General features: G+C 33.7%; 1 protein-coding gene across 1 annotated transcript in view; it reads left to right on the plus strand.

Moving 5' to 3' along the window:
• The window catches only part of CWC27 (CWC27 spliceosome associated cyclophilin), a 172,444-nt gene that overhangs the window by 139,524 nt on the left and 9,716 nt on the right, over nucleotides 1-23,204 (plus strand). Inside the window, exons 12-13 of the mRNA XM_039870017.1 lie at nucleotides 745-854; nucleotides 4,783-4,886. Of these exons, the coding sequence (XP_039725951.1) occupies nucleotides 745-854; nucleotides 4,783-4,886 (214 nt within the window). The remainder of the gene's footprint in view (nucleotides 1-744; nucleotides 855-4,782; nucleotides 4,887-23,204) is intronic.

Below are 23,204 nucleotides of genomic sequence, written 5' to 3' on the forward strand. Positions count from 1 at the left end.
ATTACATCTAACTCATTTTGGTTTGCCAACCAAAGATGAGAAGAGATAGGTTTTCTTTTTTAAGTCACAAATTTTCATTAATATGTATACATATAAGATTTTATAAAATGTTAGTGCAGTACTTGGTGTTTTTTTTGAGGCAAAACTATTCTGTGAACCCAGATGTTAACTAATCTTCATATAGAATTATTGCAGGATCAAATCCCTACATTTGTCTTGTAATTTAGTGAAAAAAATTATTTTTGTCTCCTCTGGTAACTGTCCTGACTTGTTAGATAAATATATTTACATTTCATGATGCCATCAAATTGAAATTGTTTGTTATTTCTGTTGCTTTAACTGGGAACAAAAGTGGCAAGTTTGAAAAATTAACCAGTATTGAAAGATTGTATCTTATAAGGCAAGAGAATAATATAAAATGGTATTACTGAATTTTAGGAAAAATCTAAATTGTAAAAGTGAGGTAGGTGATTTTATACTCAATACAAGTGGGAACAACTATAATAGTATAGTATATAATAAAGATGTTTATAAAATCAATAAATTAACATCAGTCACTTTCTAATCTAGAAAATAGTTGTGGAGCTGGTGGAGTTTATTGGTCTGATTTTTCAGTTAAATGGAGGAAAGAAAACCAATCCCAGGTTCTAATAATCTCCTCTTTGGTGATATGAGCATAGACATTAATATGAATGCACAGAACCTTTAACTATTTATTGTAAGAATATTTTTATTATTCTTCAGAGGAAGAGGCTTCTTTAGATGGTGCTGTTGCAGAATACAGAAGAGAAAAACAAAAGTATGAAGCTTTGAGGAAGCAACAGCCAAAGAAGGGAACTTCCAGGGAAGACCAGGTAATTTTACAAAGTAAAATCCATACGTAATTCATTGCCTTTTAATTGTCTTCAAGTGTTGTTAATGGACCCTAATGTGATTATACATCAGGAAAAGCACTACTTTTTTTAAAATAAAAAGGGATGTATTTATATAGGGTGGGGTGACAAGGACCTTGGCCACTCATGCAAAGGTCCAGATGATAGAGTTCTTTCCAGACAATATTAGATGAAAAGCCTAAAACTTTCAAGTTTCAAATTCGTACTTCCATATCAAGCACAAGAACCTTATAAAGTCACATATTATCAGATACTCAGGTAGAACCTTTGTCTAAGTAACTACTATGAAACAGAGAAGTAGTGATTATAAATGAAGGGATCTCTTCTGACCCTACATCTCACATGCTGACTAGTTAGATCCACTTGAAATTGTACATTGCCTATAAATAAGGTATTTGGTCCACTAGTCGACTTCTACTGTAAATAATATCATAAAGTTCTGCTTATTGCAAGTAATTCCTGTATTTTTAAGTAGTAATATAAGAAAATTGTCACAAATCAAGAATAATGAGATAACAGTCTGGGAGTCAACCATACATAACATGCAGCACTTGGCACTCAATAAAATAAATCTCAACAGCCCTTCATGATGAAAAGCTAGGGAAGCAGACCCAAATCTTTTATTTTTGGTGCTGCTGTATATATATGAGAACATGTTGTTTTTAATAAAATAGGCAAAATAAAAGTAAATTAAAAAATCTAAGCCTGGAACTATCTATGTTATAAATGACACCTAATTACTGATAGGGAAGGATTGTGTATCAAATTTTAGCATGAAAATAATCATAGGGAATGTTCAACAAGAAGTCAGGTATAGGAAATTATAAATACAGATAACTAATCTATACAGTATTCAAAAGAAATGGAACATCCAGTGAAATTAAGAAAAAGTACATTATTAACTTGTTTTCACAAAGTCCTTTGAATAGCAAGTACAGTGACTATATTACCGAAGATACTAAGGATCACTCTTATTCATACATTCCTCTTTTTTCCCTCCCAGTTAGTAATTATTAAGAACGTACCATGTACTTATCACTGTATTTGGTGGTAAACAGGTAGCTATATCCCTGCCCTTTCTGAGCTGTCAGGGAAAAGAGTCAATTAAATAAGCAAATAATACTAATAAAAGGGGCTGAGCATTATGACAGGTTAGCTACAGGGAACTGTGTCAATGTGTAATAGTAGGACCTACATGTCCTAAGAATCTGAGAAGGCCACTCCGAGAAAATTTGTCAGCAGTGCTTTGAAGGTCGAATAGGAGATATGTGGCTAGACAAAAGGAACAGTATATGAGAAGTCTTTGATCTCTGCAAAGAACTAAAAGATGTTAAGTGTGACTGGAAACTAAATGAGAGAAGTGAAGCCATATATCAGAGGTAAGCAGAAGCCAGCTCATGCAAAGTATTTTTGAGCCTTAATAATGAGTTTAGATTTTCCCTATGGGCAATGGGCAGCCATGAAAGGAAGGAAGCATTACGATTTCATTTGCAGTTTGGGAAGATCCCTCGAACCTGCCTGCAGTATGGAGAATAGACTAGGCCCAGGGCAGGCCCGGAGGCACAGAGGCCAGTCGAGAGACTTTTATGTGTAGATAAGCACAAAACAGCTTCTCTACTTTGGGAAGGCTCTCATGGTGCTAAAGAGTGATGCTGTAAGTGGTTGACCATTCATTCCTTCAGCAGAAGCCAGGAGACGGATTCCCTTGTAGATGCCAATCAGAAATGCCTCCATGAAGATTCTAGCTTCTTCACCCTATGTTGTGCCCCATTATTTTTGTGATATTTGTTTTTCTGCCTAGTGTCTTCTCTTGCCTTTAAAATAGAGCTAGAGATAGCCCAATCTTGAATATAGGAAAAACTAAGCAAGGCCAAGAGGATATTTTTTTGTTTGTCACAACCCCCCTTCTTTGAACAAATGCCAGTAGCATATTAACTGGCTCTAAAAACAGGCTGCCTTGCCACTTTAACTCAAGGAAAAAGATTCAGGTCTAGCGTAAATTGCTAAGTTTTAACATTTCATTCCACTAAAAAGTCTCCTTTGTTTTCATTTTTCTTTATGCCCTCAGAAAAGACATTTCCAAGTATACAAACTGGTGGGGTTTACTTTTAAGCTAAAGAGAGAGAAAGAGAAATAGAGAAACACAAAGGTGCATATGGACACATATACTTATATAATGTAGATATAGGTATATATTTTCTAATATTTCTACAATAAACTTTTTTCTTATTATAAAGCAAAAACAATAAAAGTTTGTAAGCAATAGGTTTATTTTAATGAATAAGGTTTAAAACCAAGGGATGCTTTCTTTATCTGTTAATACTATTGAAGAGCTTAGTCCCGTAATTAATACTCTAGAAATAGATAAAATATCTAAACCCAAACATACTAGACAGCCTTCAGAATGCCTATGAGGATACTCTATAGGAATTTATAGATTTTCTTTAAAAATCATCTCATCCAGAAGCTATGGTATTATATATTTTTTCAGCTGTTGTCTATGTGGGCATTAAATTTTGAAGAAACATATAATGCACATTTCACTATCATTTTTTAGCTAACTACCTTTGTTTCTTGCAGTTATTTTGGCACTGCCTGTCTTTACTGAGCTTAGGTTCTAGACCACCAAAACTTAATCTTTTCATGGACTGTGGTCTTAATGATATTTACTAGATAACTTCTGGAACCTAACAATTTATTGTGACTCCTTATTGTATCTATTATTCACATATTCAGTTATCACTCAAGTCAAGTTTTTCCTTATGAAATGTATTTTAGTACTGAATTCAATGTATCAATATCTTAGATACTTGATTTTTATATGTAGGTATATCCCACTTCATAATTATGTACTTTCTTAAACTCTAGAATAAAAACTTTTTTCTAACTTCTATTCTCCACTCAAATTCTGGAGTAGACTGTTAAGGTATACCCAGAAGACAATGTGATTACTAAATTATAAGCATTTGTTGTTTCTTCTTACCCACAAAGGGCATGGGAGCCAAACAAAAATTAGAGGAATGGTCCCTTTAAAAAAAAAAAACTACTTAATGTAGTTATATCCCACTTCTTTCAATTAACAATAGAATTTAATGCTTCATGTATAGAATTTTTAATAACAGTGTAGTATAGAATTTAATGCTTCATGTATAGAATTTTTAATAACAGTGTATTCATTGCTTTTTACAAAATTTATCTAGTTCTTTATTGCTAGACATTTAACATGTTTCCATTTTTCCACTTATATGACTGTTGCTGCAGTGCTCATCTTTTGCATAAGCCATTTTCTATGTTTTAGGTTATTTTTTCTACATGTAGTCCCAGGATTTGAATTATAGAATCAAAGAGAATGGTCATCTTAAAGTTTCTAATACATATTAATAGCTTTCTAAAGTTATCACTTCGATTTACCCAGCTTTCAACAGTTAATGAGTTCTTTTTTTTAGCCTTCTCAGACATTGATATTTTTACATTTTTGAAAATCTGCTCAATGAAACATACTGTTAGTTGGTGTTTTGTTTTAGGTTTTACATATCTTAATGAAGTACCTCCCTGTCTTGTGGACATTAAAAAGTTAGCCATTTATAATAACCATGCATTTTTAAATTTAAGTGTCTTCTTTACAAGCAAATTTATGTTCTCCAAATAAGAAAATAGTCATGTATTTCTGAGGTAAAATATCAGTGCAAATGCAAACAAAGTAACGTCAAGGTTTGTGAATATCAATTACTGTTGCACCAGGAAGGCAGTATTATTTCCCTTCAAAATTAAAAATTTAAGTGTTTTTACATCTTGATAAGGATATTTTCTTTTCTAACAAAGTTAAGTGTTTTTTCTAAAACTATATTTATCCTTACTAGAAATTTTAGCAGTCTTATTCTTATTTCAGACCCTTGCGCTGCTGAACCAGTTTAAATCTAAACTCACCCAAGCAATTGCTGAAACTCCGGAAAATAATGTTTCTGAACCAGAAGTAGAAGATGATGAAGGATGGTAAGGGCTTTGATTTCTTTATATTAACTATGAACAAATAGGCTCAGAACAGAGACACTGTTAGGTCATTTCTACTACATCAACCCTTTTTTCCCTCAGACGTTACCTTCAGTCATACCCTCATCATTATAGGGCTTCAGCACCCTTTATTTTACTTCAGAAAGCATTTACTGAGTGCTTGGTATATACCAAGCATTGTGCTAGCCAGTGGAAAACACACTATCCCTGCCCTAAATAACTTTCAAATAACAACAAGCCACTAAAAAACAGCCTTAAAAGATTCTAAACCATTAATGTTTTACATTTTCCCACAAACATTTTAGAACTCAGTAATCCATTTCATAATCCTACCAAGTTCCTCTTCAGATTTATGACCTACAGGATCTTAGCAATACATGCATAGTTAACTTATTTTTATCTTGGATATTTTTCAGCTTTTTAAGACACTGATAAGAAATAAAGGAATTAATGACTTGTATGTGTCCTGTGTTTAACACTTTATCCTATACTGGCAAAAAAAGAAAGAAAAAAAGAATAAGAATTGTGTTTTTCCTTATCACACTCCTCTGTCCTCCAGTTGACTTCACATGTAGTATATTAGGCCTCCCCACACCTAACTGCCTCGATCTCCCACTGCACCCTGGCTCAGGCACATGGCTGCAAGCAGGCCAGTTGATTACCCCCCACACATGACTCAGCCTCTGGAGCCTCTGAACTGTCACATGTGCCATTACCCCAACCCAGAATCATAGCCTCACTCCTCTCTGCCAAACAGCATCTTTCCCTTATTTCAAAATTCTGTTCAACACTCCCATCCTCCAGGAAACCAGTCAGCAAGATTTGTTGAGCACTCAAAAATCTAGCTAGAGGGTGGAGGAAAGAGTGCTGGGACACACACACAAAAAAAAACAAACAAACATAAAACACTCATTAAGAAACATTTAAGCAAGTAAGACTCTGCAACTGTATAGTTATAACAACTATATAACTTGAATCAAAAGGGCTGAGGGGGTGATGATTTGAATGGAGTGAATCTTACTTACCCTAGGACCCTGAAAGTACATATATATTTCTCTATATATAGTTTCTATATGATCTGGGTTATAATGCCAAATTTCTTGTAAAGCCTTGGGGCCTTTTTAATAGGTTTCTATTATTTATGTATATTTGTTTATACTTATTCAAAGATGCTTAAAGACAGAAGCTGGCTCCTCCCACAGTTCTGTGCCAAAGGCAAAGGTTCAGTGAGTGTTGATTGACCCATAGAGATGAATGCACATTGCATAGAACTTTCTGTATTTTATATGACTGGACAGGTTTAGTTCTATTTTGAATTCCTTGAATGTCTCAAAATATCTTTCAAATGTTTTGGGTTCAGTCACCACACACAAAAATGTCTTGCCAAGTCCTCTTCCCCTTATTTTTGAATCCATATGCATTTTTTAAGGAAATATGACCCATGTGTTTCTGATTCATTTACACTTAACTCATCAAGAGGGTGTTTTGTAAGAGCAGTTAGATGCTCGATAAGTTTTTTTAACTTTTTGATAAGCCATTTAAGTCCTTTTTTATTGAACAGGAAAGTGACCAACAAATTTAAACCCAGAACTTCCATTTGAAACTCATAACTCACAGGATTCAAATTTACTTTCCCCTTGGCAAGAACGTTTAAGTTCCCAAGGTTCTTCCTAGCCCCTTGTATTTTCTCATTTTGAATTCTTCATTAGCTTCAGATATCAATTAGTGTTTCTATAAGTGTCATTCTTTTTGGTGATGTAATTTCACAATGCAATCATTGTTCTTCCATTCTCATTAGAAAGTGAAACAAATGGGAAAACTTTACCAGATAGGGAAAAAAATCACTGGTCACTGATGTTGGCCAGTTCTCCATCTGGGGAACAAAAATAGGTGGTAAGGGAAGGGAAACTATGTTAAAGGAACTACTACCAGGTCTTCAGGGGGCTCATTGCTGCTTTTACTTGCAGTCTCTTAAACAGAAAGTCAGAAACCGTATTCTATATACCTGCATATGGTTTTGTATTTGCTTTATCTAACATCTTATACTTTTAGTGTTCAAGGCACTGTACAGAACCATATATAATCCCTGGGTCCTTATGTAATGCCTTTTCATTGCAATATACACCACCAGAATTTTCTAACCTGATAAGCAACAGCACCATTTCTTTTCATAAATAAACCAGTTCAGCTTTATCAAGTCTCTGGTGATTTAGATCATCTCTCATAAAGTATACTCCACTCAGAAAAGAAGTCTTATATTCACAATGATTTATAGCAAACATTATGAGTGTATGGCATGTGCATGTGTGTTATGCATAAATTACATGGCTTCCAGACTATTCTGTAGGTCACGGTTGCCGCTTTTCTAAGAAGTGAGAGTCAGCCAGTGCTGTCCTGCACTGTCAGGGTCTGTTATCTGAGGTAAAATGATTGCTTCTAAGACATTTTTATGTGTCCACATGAGTGACCACACATTGAGGGATCATTTTCATTTTCTGTCAAGATAGAAACCATTACCAATTTGTTATGTTTTCTTTTACTTGGCAAACTGTCCTATTCGCATTTTTGGCTGGGCTGCTGTATTGGCATGGTATACAACAGACATTTGGGTACCATTCAGCAGCATTCTGTTTTTTATGCAAAAAAAAAAAAGTGGGAGAGGGAGAGAAAGAAAAGAAATATGATTCTATTGTAAACACTATATATGGTGTTTGATAATTATTCCCAGATTTCACTGTCTAACAAGGCATTTAAAGAAGTGTTATTAGTAGATCTAAGCTGAAATGCATGACAGAAATTCTTCACTCGGAATTATTAGTATTCTTCTCTTTGTTGGGATATATACTGCTAATACTTGGTGGCAGTGCTGGGCACCAAATTCCAGTGTAGCAGCTCAGGTCTCTTTGCCACTACATTCCTGTACCCACAGCATTACACTCTCATATAGAATCCCTCTTCAAGCATGGATTTTATAAAAACGATTAGATACATGGCTGGAGTCATCAGCCAAAGGAATCATATGACCACGTGGATGAAGTCCATATGCCATTTTGGGTTTGTTTAGATAAAGCTTGGTTAGCTCCCAAAAAAGTTTTGAGAGAGCTGTGTCTGACAAGGCAATCGAGAGACATAAAAAAGAAAACCACCTGCTCCTTACACAACAAAATCAGCATTCCAAGAAGAGGAGAAAAATTAAATCTATGAGAGTATATTGCGATCCTGTGAACTTTAACTATTCACTACTATGTTCCATTAAAAATTCTTTCCAGATTGTTAAATATAAGGTTAACATAAAACTTCACAGCAAATACATATGATAAAATGATACATATTATAAAGACCTGTCTGCCTGGCTCTCTCTTTCTCTTTCTCTCTCTCCCTTCCACTGCTTTCCCATAGTACATACAATATTCAGTATTATAAGAATTAGAAAAACACTAACAGTTGCATGGTTGCCTCAAGTAAATATTTAATAATTATTTATATATTATATAAGGAAAAGATGTTTTCTGTAAAAAAAAAAAACAAAAAGAATTACAGACTTCAAAAAAAAGTAAATCACCTTTGATCCAAAACTCAGCAATAAATCCTATTAACTTAAACATATATATACCCCTCCAGTTATTTATATGCATATACATATGTTAAGTAGAAATGAGATCATATAATGTTACAATTTTATAACTTGCTTTTTCCCCTCAGCAATATATAGTAAATACTTTTCCTTGCCATGCATAATTTTGGTATAATTTTTATATTTTGTATTATGGCCATGTAATAGTTCATTATGTGATTAACCACAATTTACTTCATTAGCTTCATGTTAGATGATATTTAGGCTCTTTCTAGTTTTTTTTATTATCATTATAATATACAACACTGTAATGAACATCCTTGTATCTCTGTCTTTGCCAATTTTGTCAGGATAAATTTCTAAAACTGGAATTCTTAGTCAGTGGGTATGGATGTTAGGCTTCTGCTAAATGTTTTAAAATGGCCCTCCCAAAATATCATTCCAGTTTATACTCTCAAGTAAATATCATTTTTATAACTTGCTTTTAGGGCTGTTAGAATCTCAAGACTTAATTAAGGTATTTTGCAGTGTTCAGTGAAAGAGAATAACATTTTAGAAGAATGCTTTGCCTTTGTAAACTTTTTAAAAATACAGTCTGGTTTGCTTCTGTTGTTAATAAAACTGGAACAAATTTCAATGTAACTCCTCAAGATCGTCAGCTTTGAGTAATCTTGTTCTTGGGTCTGAAAGACTCTCCTTCTAAAATAATCCTATAGGTTTTTTGTAGATGCCTTTATTATGTCGAGGAAATTCCCTTCAACTTCCAGTTTGATGAGAATTTTTAACATGGATAATGTTGAATTTTGTCAAATACTTTTCTGCATTATTGGTACAATCATGTGGTTTTTCTTCTTTGACTGCTACTAGGGTAAATTATACTAACTGATTTTCAAATCCTGAATAGCCTTGCAATCACATAATAAACCCCACCTGGTCATAGTGTATTTTCCTTTTTATTTTTGCAGAATTAAAATTGCTAATACTTTGTCAACGATATCTGTGTCTGTGTTCATGAGGGCTACTGCTCTATAGTTTTCTCTTCTGCTTTTGTGTGGTAGAGATATCGGGGAAATGCTGGCTTCATAAAATGAGTAGGAAAATGATTCCTTTTCTATTTTCTGAAAAAAAAAAAAGATTACGTAAAATTGGTGTTATTTCTTCCTTAAATATCTGATAGAATTTGCCAGTGAAACCAAATGAATCTGGAGATTTCTTTTAAGAAATTTTTTAATAGACTTTTTTAGTGCGGTTTTAGGTTCACAGCAAAATCGAACAGAAAATACAGTTCCAGTATTCTCCCTGCCCCCGACTCCCGCACACAGCCATCCCAACTGTCAACATCTCGCTCCAGAGTGGGACATTTGTTACAACTGTACCTACATTTACACATTATTATCCTTCTCAAAGTCCATACATTAGGATTCACTCTTGGTGTCAAATGTTCTATGGGTTTGGAAAAATATATAATGATGTATATCTACCATTACAGTACCATACAGAATAGTTTCACTGCCCTAAAAATTCTCTATGCTCTATTATTCATCCCTTTCTCTCCCCCTAACCGTGGCAACCACCGATCTTTTTACTGCGTTCATAGTTTTGCCTTTTCCAGAATGTCATATAGTTGGAATCATACACTATGTAGCTTTTTCAGATTGTCCTCTTTCATTTAGTAATATGCATTTAAATTTCCTTTATGTCTTTTCATGGCTTCATTGCTCATTTCTTTTTAGTGCTGAATAATATTCCACGTCTGGGTGCGACACAGTTTATCCATCTTGGTTGCTTTCAAATTTTGGCAATTATGAGTAAAGCTGCTGTGAACGTCCATGTATAGGTTTTTGTGTAAACCTAAGCTTTTGGATAAATACCAAGGAGCATGATTGCTATATTGTATGAAAAAAATATGTTTAGTTTGGTAAGAAACTGCCAAACTGTCTTCCAGTGTGGCTGTATCATTTTATATCTCTACTAGCAATGAACGAGAGTTCCTGGTGCTCCACATCCTCACCAGCATTCGGTGTTGTCAGTGTTTTGGATTTTGGCCATTCTGATAGGTGTGGAGTGGTATCTCATTGTTGTTTTATTTGCAATTTCCTAATGATCTATGAGGTTGATCATCTTTTCACATGCTATTTGCCATCTGTTTATCTACTTTGGTGAGGTATCTGCTAAGGTTTTTGCCCACTTTTTAAATTGGGTTGTTCTTTTTTTTAGTGTTGAATTTGAAGTGTTCGTTGTATATTTTGAATAACACTCCCGTATCAGATTTGTCTTTTGCAGATATTTTCTTCCATTTTATGGCTTGTCTTTTCATTCTCTTGACATCATTTTTTGCAGAGCAGACACTTTTAATTTTAATGAAGTTCAGCTTACCTATTATTTCTTTCATGAATCATCCCTTGGGTATTATCTAAAACATCATCACCATACCCAAGGTCATGTAGGTTTTCTCCTGTGTAGTCTTCTAAGAATTTTATACTTTTGTATTTTACATTTATGTCTATAATCCATTTGACTTAATTTTTGTAAAGAGTGTAAGGTCTGTGTTTAGATTCATTATTTTTGCTTGTGGAGCTTTTCTGTTTTCCCAGATTTTTTGTTTTGTCATGTCTGCAGAGTTACTTTAATGTGAAATCTCATCATTTCTTTTAAAACCACTAGTTAAGTATATTTTTAGCCAATTATCAGTCATTCAGGTTAATTAACAATATAATACAAAATAATCGACAGAGTAGAAGTCACTTATACTTGACTTTAAAGTAAATGTACATCCTTTTTATGCTTTCTTACTCTGACTCTTCTACTAGAAGTAGGAGATGAAAGTGGTTCTGGATCCCACCATTTCATTCACCAAGCAGTTATTTGCACGCACTACACAGTTGACCTTTGAACTGCGGGGGTCCACTTATATTCAGATTTTTTTTTTTTTTTAATAAATACAGTTGGCATTTTTTATCTGTGGGATTCACATCCTTGGATTTCACAGCCCTGGATCAAAAACAGTATTTTTGCATTCCCAACCATAACCACAGATTCCTAACTATAGATCGAATATACTGTTTTCAATCTGAGGTTGGTTGAATTCTTGGATGCAAAGGCCGGCGGTAGTTAAGTTTGGGGAGAGTCAGAAGTTATACACAGATTTTTGGCTGTGCAAGGGGGTTGGCACCCCAAACCACTTCCTCAGCATTGTTCAAGGATCAGCTGTATTTCAGGTACCCCGCTAGGACCTTTATGCTATCTTCTGTCATTAACCCCCATAAGAGCCTCATGTGGTTTGTAGGTTAGGGACCTGTTGTGGCAGGTTTGTTTCTTACAACTCCATCAGATAATTATTATTCTCATTCTACAAATGAGGATGATGAGGCTCGAAGAAATTAGGTTATTTGTCCAGAGTCACACAGTAATAAATGGTGAGGCTGTCCGTCACACTAAGTAGCCCACGCTGTTTCCAGAATACCAGCTTTTACCAAAATGATTTCATCATGAAGTAATAATCAGTAAGTTAAATTTCAATTTAACTTTAAGAGACCTTGGATTCTAAATAATATCTGTCTTCTAGAGCTGGTTACAGCATATATCACCCACTGTCATCTTTGAAATACTTTCCACATTCCTTTAAAGAAATGCACCATCATGGCAGCTCTCTCTAATCCCACATATTGGAATATCTCCTGATTATACAGTAGACTGTTAAACCTGAGTTCAGATCCCTGCTGACAATGACCTGAACAAGCAGCCTCTCTTGCAAGCCTCAGTTTCATCACCTGTAAAGTGGAGACAACACTACCTACCTCAGAGTTATTATTAGAATTAAGTAAGATAATTCATGTAAAGTAGTCAACACAGTGTCTGACTCTTAGGAAATGCTCAGGAAGTATTAGGTATGAGAGAGGGAGAAAGGTGCATGGTACTGGGGTAGCAGTGGTAAGGCTCGACAAAGTACTCAAGCAGCACAAAATAAACATCCTAAATTAACTTGGCAGAATGTTAGTTATACAGTCCTCTTGTAATAACCACAAAGAAAAGTAAAGAAAAGGTGAATGTTAACTTACTTCAGTTATGTTATCTGCAACCTAGAAGGAATGTAGATATGTTCAGTGCTTGATGGTTCTATTGTAAATCTGCTGAGAAAACGAGAAGAGTATATAGTAAAGCATATTGTTAAGCTGAATCCAGATTACAAAATGCTGAGGCTTAATAGAGTTTTAGTGACTGTAAATTTAGCAATCATAGAGAAAGAGGGCAAGAGTAGACAAGATTACCTTTTCTATGCTAGGAATATTGTCAGATTGTGGACTCTCTCCAGACTTTTTCTTTCTTTTTAACAGACAGCATTTTGGAACAGATAAACGCCATGCTATGTAGGCAGAAGTAGTTTATTTCTGTTGGAAAGAAAGTTTAAAGATCAAGTATCCTTGGGATTAGCACAATGTAGTAGGCATCTCACAATGGTAGTTCCAGATAACAACAAAGCCAGTACAAAATGAAGGTTGCCATCATGCACAGGCAATCAGGAAATTATCAACAAGCACTCTGATACTGTAACCATGTCTGGAAGTTACATGAAGTTACAGGACGGAAAAACCCAAGTAGTAATATTTCAGGTGAAATTTAGTAAGATTTTAGGTGAAATTTGTATTCTTTAAAGGCAGTTTTAAGTAATATGTCATTTTCTCTCATAGAGTTATTAGGTAAAATTAATACTAATTATCATACCATTTTTTCAAATAAACTAATTTATGTTTAATATATAAAAACATTGAAAAAGGACACAAAAAATGACTAGTAATTTTATATTTCACAAATATAAAAGCATCATTAATGCTTTTATATATCCTTTTTCTAAGAATGGAAAAATTCATCCAATTTTTTTACTATAAGCTTTCATTAGTTAACAGTCCAGTAGTTAAACACTTTCCTTAGGCTAAAGGAAGTGAAACTGCTGAGTCAAGTGTGTTTAAAATTTTTTTAATTGAGCTGTAATTTAAATATAAGAAAATACACAGTTTGTATCTGTTCACTTTGATGAGTTTTAACAATTGTATACTCCCATGTAAATACCACCAAGCCAAGATACAGAACATTTACCTCGCCCAGAAGGTTCTCTCATGCCCCTTTCCAGCCAGTTCCCTCCTCCCAGCCACTCTGCTTTCTGTCAGCTCAGGTATGCCTTTGATGACATTTTTGCTAGATTGCATTCAATAGATAAAAAGTTCAATCATTTATGCATATCTCTACTAACAATGTATGAAGTTGCTGGTTTCTCCTTACTCGAGGTATTACATGAGTAAGTATGTGTTGTAATATAGCACAGATAACAGATAAAGATACCCTAATCTTTGCCATTTTCTACTTTGTATTATTTTGCATTTTTTTGTTTACTGGTAAAGTTGAACTTTTGAAATATGTTAATTGACCATTTATATTTCATCATTGTTGTGATGGTTGTTAATTACATAGCCTAATGTGATTTTATATATTTCTTGTTAATTTAGAAAAGCTCTTAATTACTAAGAATGTTATTCTTTGTTTTAAATATTTTTACCAGCTTTTCATTGCATTACAGTTTGTTTATGGAGATTTTTGTTAGTTTGTTTTTTTCACATGAAGTTTTAAATTTGCATTGCCGAATGTGGCAGTCTTTTTCTTCATGTTTTCTACCCAGTGTTGCTCTTTAGGTCTTCATAATCCCAAGATTATATAAATACCTAGTTCTAGCTTTGTCTAGTATTTTTATGGTTTCGTTTTTATTTTTAATTTATATCTCGAATCCACCTGGAACTGATCTGGTGTATTACATTAGGTTAATGTTATAACTTTATTTTTTTTTCTCAATTACTAACCACCACAGTTGAGTATGTTTCCCCACTGATATTAAAAATGTCTTTTTTCATCTAATAAGGTCTTATGTATATTTTTTAGTCTGTTTCATTATCTTACATGGATTTTTCTGAATATTCCTGTTTCCTGTGTCAATACTTCACTGCTAAATTATTGTAGCAATATAATACTATATAATATCTGGTAAGCAAGTCGAGCCTTTATTGTTCAACACATATTTTTACTTTAAAAGCTTAAGCGTCTGGATAGTGTGCTATAATTATTTTCTGTTAGCTAACCACACCTGGAAAAAACTTAGACAATTGACCATGGAGTCAATAAAAAGGCCCCATTATTTAACAGGTGGCCACTACCTGAATTGCGGCCCTAGTGCCAAAAAGGAAATAATCAGGCTTTAGACGACCCCCTACCTTCAAAGAGATGGAAAAGATCACATGTGGAAAATAAGTAGCATGAGGAAGAAAAAAGAACAAAATCTAGGATATTTGATTGCTGTTTTTTGTATAGTCATATAAATGTTTTTATGAGAAGTTTGATCAGAATTTTTTCCATCTCTCTGGTACTGAACAAAAATGCAAAGGATTAACAAAGTCACAGAGTAGATAACCTCTCACTTATTTTATATGATGTGAATCCCCCAGGGCATCTAGAATGGCCACATGTAAATACAAAGCACAAAATCCTGTTCCAAAGACATTCATTAATAATCTTTTACTACCTGCCATTTGAATTATTAATATCCCCTTTTCTCTGTGGTATTATGCAGATAATCAAGTTAAACATAATGACAGTGTTCTGTTCCTTGTATGCAAATAATCCAGTTGACCATGATAAGTAAAATGTTGGGCTTGAGCTGTTTTTAGTAGAAATAAAAGGTATAGGAGGAAGCTAACTTTTACTGAACATTTAAAAAGCACCAATCAACCTTTTTTCTAAACCTATACAAAAACATTGTTCTTCTGCGTAAATTATATGAGAAGAACCTTAGGCACGGAAAGGTTAAGTAACGTAGGTCAAGATCTTAGAAATAGCCACAGCGCCTCTGCTTGGCTCAGTAGTTTAATTCTATTTGTTTTTATTTCTTGTTTGTGATTTTGTATTGTAACAATTTCTCTGACTGAGCTAGTCTGTATATTTTTCATATTTTCAAATAATGTAGTGCTGTTATTTTAAACTATAGTAATAAGGTAAAACAAGTGACTTTAGGACTTTGTTAACTCTGTCAAAAATCATCTAGTCCCCTTTAAGACATGGAAGATATTAAGTCTAAATCCATAATATTATAATTCTGGTAGTATATGAATAATTAAAAATTGGAAAGTTATCTTAAAATTTGCTTCACTTGAACAAGAAGTTTCTGCCACATTTACCCATAATTTTTCATAGGAATATAAATAGTAGAGTTGTCTGAGTATGGGATTTGGCGTCAGACCTGAATTTGAATCCCAACTTGAGAATTTACTAGCTGTGTGTTCTTGGGCAAATTATATATCCTTTCAAACTCTGGTCCTTAAAGTGTAAACTGGGAATAATAATCATACCTTCCTGGTAGGTTAGTGTGTAGATTAAATGAGATCCTGTTCTTAAAGTATTTAGCAGGGTGTCTGAAATAATCAGTGCTCAATAAATGTTTTAGTGTTCTCATTGATATTTTTAGGAATTGATTTCTCCAGATTTGACTACTGTCAGTAAATCTATCAAGATAATGATTGGAATTTATGCCATTTCTATGTTTGACAGTTCTTATGACCTTTTCTTAGTTAACTCATAATAAGTTGCAGTGGTTAGTGTCATATTCTTAACATTCTGAAATAAAATAAATTTGAGATTTGAGATTTTTACAGTGACCAGTAATGCCTCATTAATAAAATATTGGTCTTTCCCCGAGGCTAGTACTAAAAAGAAAAAGGAGAAGAGATATCAGTTGTAAGTACAATTTAAATAGAAAGAAAAAAAATATCATCACTTTGGAGAACATAGAATTATAAGCTTAGTGTAATGTAAATGTTTTGCTTCCATTTTCTCTCTTAACCAAATTCTAAGGTAGTGGTAAAATGAGGCAAGAAGGAATGTGATTATACACTAGGTTCCCTAGTTAGTGTGTTCGTTTTATGCAGGAGTATAAATAGTGTTGCAGAAAACCAATGTGACTCTTTCTTAAATCGGTCTTGTCAGAGTTGCTGACCCTGGAAAGGTGATTATTTTAGTTCTAAGCCCTCTATTCAATCCCCAACTTCACCTCTCTTTCTACCTTCTTTCTTCTGGATGAAGAAAACTCATTGGTATTGACTGTGTGCTTTCATACAGTTTGCTCTGAAATAAGTTTCTATTACATTAGGGAAGTTTGCTCTGTGCATGGATTTGTTTTGAGAGACAGGCAGATAGCCATGTACCCCAGCTGCTTACTGGGCCTTTTTGTTTGGGAACTCCATCTTCCCTGTGTTGTTTTATTCATTCACTTGTCATAGATTATCTTATTGGCTGAGCAGTTGGTTAAACCCAGGGCAGGTGTAAAAATTCATATTACTGATTTATTCTGAAAAGGCTCTTAAATCTTTCCGCCTGTGTCCTGCTGACTATTAAGCTTGTTAGATAGACCCCCCAAAAAAAGCCAAGAAACTGCATTCCCATGTTGCTGAAGATGTTTTGAATATTACGTCTTTTACATTTGCTCCAACAATTCTCAATATTTATTAAAGACACTCTATAATATAAGGATTTCTTTTTCACTGACGGAAACAAGTTATTTTTAAGAGTTGACTTTTCAAAACCCCAAACTGTGGGGAAAATATTAACATTTGTTCAAAGTTCAGAACAAAGGAGGTTTTCCCATGTTAACTGCGAACAGTAAAAGAAAATCCACAGATTTTCATCTTTTTTTTTCTTTTTTCAAAGGCCAATGTGCATTTTCTTCTCTGCTTGGTTTACTTAATGCTCTATTTTCCTATACTTATTTTCACTTCTTCAAATATTTTTAAATTTTTTGTTTCTATTTTTCTTCTGCCAATTTTTAAACCTGTCTTTTGAGTTTTGGCCATTTGTCTACTTTTTTTTTTTTTTGCTTCCTATAAGTCACTGTTTCTAGTCTTCGTTTTGAGTCTTATTTCATTTTTACTTTTCCTCCTTGATTTCTTTCTCTTCTTTAGGCTTTTCTTTTTCTCACGGTCATCTCTGCTGTGCCGTGTTGCTCTGCTGGACATAAAGAATGCCAGTGACCTCATTTTCTTGGACTTCTTTTTTTATATATACTTTGATCTCTGGACTCATTCATGTTTGTCTGTCTCTTCATATGAATTAGTGTCACCTCTACTATCTACTTCATGTTGAAAAAAGACTCACACTTCCTTTTTCATAGGTGCTGATATTTTAAAGCTTTAACTTCTTAATTCCTAAAGAAGCATTTAACATTTGTGAAAAGAGAACCCTAAGTTACTTGTAATCAGTGATGGAGAAAAGTCAAAATTAAAAATTCTAAAGTCTTTACCTAAATATTACATTTTCATAGTTAAAATACAGAGATGAAAGAATCATGCAATTGATGTTTATAAACGTATGCTAGAAATCCTAGGAAAATGTCAAAATTTTTAAACAAAATTGTTTATATTTTAAACAGTATCAAAAGTGAAGAATCATAGAAGAAAAACACAGTTGTCATATTTGGAGTTGATAATGTCATTATTCTCTATATGTCTATAGTTTTGATGAATTTATTTGAAGTGACTTTAAAAGCTTGAGATTTTTGTATTACATGTACTTTCTTAAAATTGCAGTAAGTACCTAATGTTTTTTAACAGTTACCCTAATTCTCCAGAAATTATTTGGGTCTTTATTTCATTTGCAGCAAAAGTACCTATAAAAATGTCAGTCATATTTAGGCTTCCAGATTTTCTAGACTATGAACTAGGAATCAAGCATCAGCTTGGTTAAAAAAAGAAAAAAGAAAAAAAACAAACTTCAATAGCTTCTCTGCAGTTGCTTATCTATAAAATGGCGGAAACCAAGTTATTTGCAAATCTAGATTTAAAACTATCTACAAAAAGTTCTAAGAATTCGGTATTGTGGCCAGATAAAAAATATACAAAAATCAGTAGTAGTTGCTTTGAAATGACCACTTAGAAAACATTTTTTTTAAATTAAGAAACCTGTAGCCTATTAGAGAGATTGATAGGTATACTATGTTCCTAGAATGCCGAATTCTTAACGAACACAAATTATCTCAAAATTATTCTCCAAATCTAGTGTAATCTAAATAAAAATACTAGTAGAAGGAGAGAGGAAAACATGCAAGCAAAAATAGATGTGAAAATTTTTGATAAAGAGAAGTGAAGCATAACTCCTCATTGCTTAGTTGTGGGCTTCACATAGTGACTTTCCTCTGAAGAATACAACATGGACAGCAGGGAAAAAATGAGTTTACAGAGGAGTTTACCTCAGCAAGGTAATCAAGATCAGCATCATAAATCACATTGATAGTATGTACCCTTGACTTGATGTAATGACAGTGGCACTTTATATCATGGTCTTTATCCCAATAACCCATAACCCAATCTTATCATGAGTAAAACATCAGAAAAATTCCAGTGGTGGACATCCTATAAAATACCCAACCAGTACTCCTCAAAACTTTCAATGTGATAAAAATATAAAAGGAAACTCTGAGAAATTGCCACAGTCACGAATAGCCTAAGGAGACATGAGGACTAAATGTAATGTGATATCCTGAATGAGATCCTGGATTAGAAAAAGGACATTAGGTAAAAGTTAAGTGTATTAGTCTCCTAGGGCAGTTATAACAAAATACCATAGACTGGGTGGATTAACAACAGAAATTTATTTTCTCACAGTTCTGGAGGCCAGAAGTCCAAGTTCAGATTGCCATAGGTTTGATTTCTGGTGAGACCTCCCTCCTCGGCTTGCAGACAGCCCCCTTCTTGCTGTATCCTCACATGACCTTTTCTCTATGTGCATGTGCTCCTAGTATCTCTTCTTCTAAGGATAAGAGCCCCACCCTTATGACCGCATCTAATCTTAATCACATCTTTAAAGGCCCTATCTCCAATTATAGTCACATTGAGAGTTAGGGCTTCAACATATGAATTTATTGGGGGGAACAATCTAGTCTATAACACTAAAGAAATCTAAATTAACTATAGACCCTACTTAAAAATAACATAGCAAGATTTGTTAATTATGTCTAACAAAGGTACTATACTAACATAAGATAATAATAGTAGGGAAAGTTTGTAGGTGTAAGGGAACTCTGTACTGTCTGTAAAACTAAACCACTTTAAAAAATAAAATCTATTTAAAAAGTAAATAAATTTTGAGAAGTATTTTTTTAAAGTAACAGGGTAATGATCTTTCCCAGTCAGAAGCCAAAATTACAATAATTAAAATGATGAGTGGTATTCAAGAAAGGAAGTTGGAACAACTAGGTAGCCATTTGGGGAAAATAATTAAATTAGAACTTCTCTGACCCAATATACCAAAAGAAATTTCTAAATTAGCAGAGGATTAAAAAGACTCATAGAAGTGCTAGAGGAAAATATAGGCAGATAGTTACATGGTCTTAATATGAGGAAAGACTTATTAAGTATGACTTTAAAGACAGAGACCATAAAGAAAGAGACTGTTCACTATAACTATATAAAAAATTGTAAAGCTCTATATGGAAGGAAGGAAAGAAGGAAAAGAGGCAGGGATGGAGGGAAAAAGAAAGGAGACAGGTGAAACTCCACAGAAAACAAAATGAAAGGACAAATGACAAATTAGAAAAGATATTTGCAATTTATGTGATGAATAAGGATTTACATTCTTAATATATACTAAGAATTCTCATAAATCTGTAAGAAAAAGATGAATGTTCCATTTTTTTAAATGAATAAAGGACATAAACATATATATCACAAAAGAAGAAATACAAATAACCAAAAACATGGGGTAGGGGGATGAAAATAAAATCAATCTAATTATATTAAAGTAAAATATGGCACTCAACTGATGAGAGTATGAAATGGTATATCCTTTCTGAAGGGAGGTAAGATGAAATATATCAAGTGCCTTAAAAATGTACAAATCTTTGTCCTAATAATTCTACTTGTAGAAATTTATCCTAAGCATTTGTAAAGATTCTCTATTACAAATTATACAAATACCTTACACAAAAAATGAGAAATTTATCACCATGAGAAGGTTAAGGAGTAGAGCTATGGCATGGCTGGATCAGAGAGTTCAACTAGTGTTGACAATCTCTCTTTTTTTCTGTCTCCTGCCTCCATTTTCTCCTCAGATGGCCACATCTATAAGCTGGCTTCCTCCTGGGGGGGAAAGATAGCCTCCAGAAGCTCTTGGCTTATGTCTCCATTATGACCATTATGTTCCCTGTACTTCCAGAAAAAGTTCTTGCATCAGTTCTGTTTGACCTTACTGAATTCAAATGCCCATGCCCTGATCTAATCACTGGTTATTCTGGGCAGGCCTATACCAAGCATCCTCTTCCTGGACAAGGACAGGGGCTGTTATCCCACTTTACCCACAGGGACCGAGAGTTGGGAAAGGCCATTTCTGGAAGGAGAAGAACGATTCTAACAAAAGAATGTCGAACCAGGCCAAAAAAGAAGAAAAAAGATATTTAATACAAATTTAAAAATCCAGATATTTATTATTCACATAGATATTATCCCCAGCATTGTTTATAAAGCTGGAAATTTGAACAAACCCAAGAATGCTAAATATGGGAGTGATTATAAGTTATAGGATCATATATTATACAGTGAATACAATGATGTAGAAGTAGAGTTATTCATATAAAAAGATGTGGTATAGTTGGGTATGAAAAGCAATTATAAAATACATACATTATGATACCTTCAAATATATATATACAAGTACACATTTATACTTACATACATAGATGTTCATAGAAAAAAGTGCAGGAAGTGATATACCTATATATTTACAGTAGTTCTTGATCTACTATGGAGTTACCAGTAATTTTTTTGTTTTATCTTGTTGCCTCTCAGAATTGTTGTACTTTGCACAAAGAAAAAGCACACAGTTCACACAATAGAATATATGGATGTCAAATTATAATGTACACCTGAAAATTATATAATTGTTTTAACCAATGTTACCCCAATAAACTTCAAAAAAAATAATAATAATAAAAAGAAAGAAAGAAAAAGCACACAAAACAGTGAATATGTTAATCATGCTATAAAAATTGGAAAAATAAAATAAAATTTTTATAATTCTTTGATTCTGTGAACAGTTTCTGCCCTTTGAATGGCTTAGTATAGATGGGATATATTTTAAAATAGACATATAAGCCTCCAGAGTTAGGTAGGCTCAAATAAGTTATGTGTGTGTGATGATATAAATGAAAACACTTTGAAAATGGCTATGCAGTATAATCGAATATTATAAAAGTGATAAATATTTATACAAACATAGTTTATATTTAACCGCATACACACAAAGTACGAAATAAGTTAAAATGGTAATATTTGGACCACACTTTTTCAGGTATGATGTTTGAACCTCATTCTAACTCTGTGAGATATGTCAGGTGCATATTACCATCCCCTCTTCACAGATGAGGAAACAGGCCTGAAAAGCAATGCGACTTTCCTACAGAAACATTTAATGACTGAGTTGTCCCTCAATCCCAGGCCTTCTAGCTGCAATCCACAAAGCTTTCCATAGCGAGTGTTATGGAAATTCAAAGTCAGGAGCAGGTAGGTCCTGAAGACAGGGCAGTCAGAGGAGATTTTTAGGAAGAAATGGGAATTAAACTGGGCTTTGAATGGACAGGTGACATAGACCAGCGGTTGGGGGTGGTAGGGCATTCTGTAGAACTGACATGGACAAAAATATGCTGTAGCTCATCTATGATATAGAGCAGGGTGTGGTCTCTTCAAAGAGAGAAATGTGGGCAAAACTTAAAAATTGTTTTGTCTTGCTGAAATTTTTCTATAAAAACAAAAAGACAGTTTTTGCTTCTCAAATGCAAGTCTCCTTTCCAACTCTCCCCACCAAAAAACAACAAAAAGAAAAAAACAAACAAACAAACTTAAACCAGATCTTTTAAGTTTCTAATCCATAGTCCCATAGAATGATAAACTTAAGTAGTAACCAGGAGATTCTAATCTCCTGGTTACTACTTAAGTTTAATGCAGTTGGGTTTCTTAAGAATTCTAACTGAATAGAGAAAATAGAAACTATCAATTTAAGTTTAATGCAGTTGGGTTTCTTAAGAATTCTAACTGAATAGAGAAAATAGAAACTATCAACACAGTTTACTAAAGACAAATTATGTGGATGACAAAGTTTCACAAAGAATGGCAAGGACTTTCAACCCAAGCAGAGGAAGGCTATCTGAGGACAGTATATACATTTCTCCCCCACCTCATACCTCACAGAGACTCGGTATACAGAAGGCAAATGTCAGTCATTAGGGAGTTTAACTGGCCCTTTTGAGAAAGATCAGTGTTGGATTTTCATAGCATAAACTTAGTGATGGTAGAAATGTTTTAGCTTTTTGAGTATTTTTCTCTGGCTTTATGGAGTACTTACCTGGAAAACTCAAGGATTTATAAACAATCGCTAAATAATTTGGAATTATGTATTAATACAGCCAGGGAGAAAGGTGAACAAAACCAGAATTCTAGCCAAAGGTTTTAGAGGTGACCGGCTACCCAGAAACACTTATTTATTCAGCAAACATTTATTGAGGGCATTCTTCTTGCTCAGCATTAGTGACTGGTGCTGATGCAAGAGTCAATGAAACAGAGCCAACTGCGGCCTAGTAAGAGAGACTAAACTGGAGATTTGTAAGAAGAGCATCTTCACCCTACTGGAAAAGAGCAAGACAGACCAGG

This window comes from Pteropus medius, unplaced genomic scaffold (genome assembly GCF_902729225.1).
Source record: "Pteropus medius unplaced genomic scaffold, Ma_sr-lr_union100, whole genome shotgun sequence".
NCBI lineage: Eukaryota > Metazoa > Chordata > Mammalia > Chiroptera > Pteropodidae > Pteropus > Pteropus medius.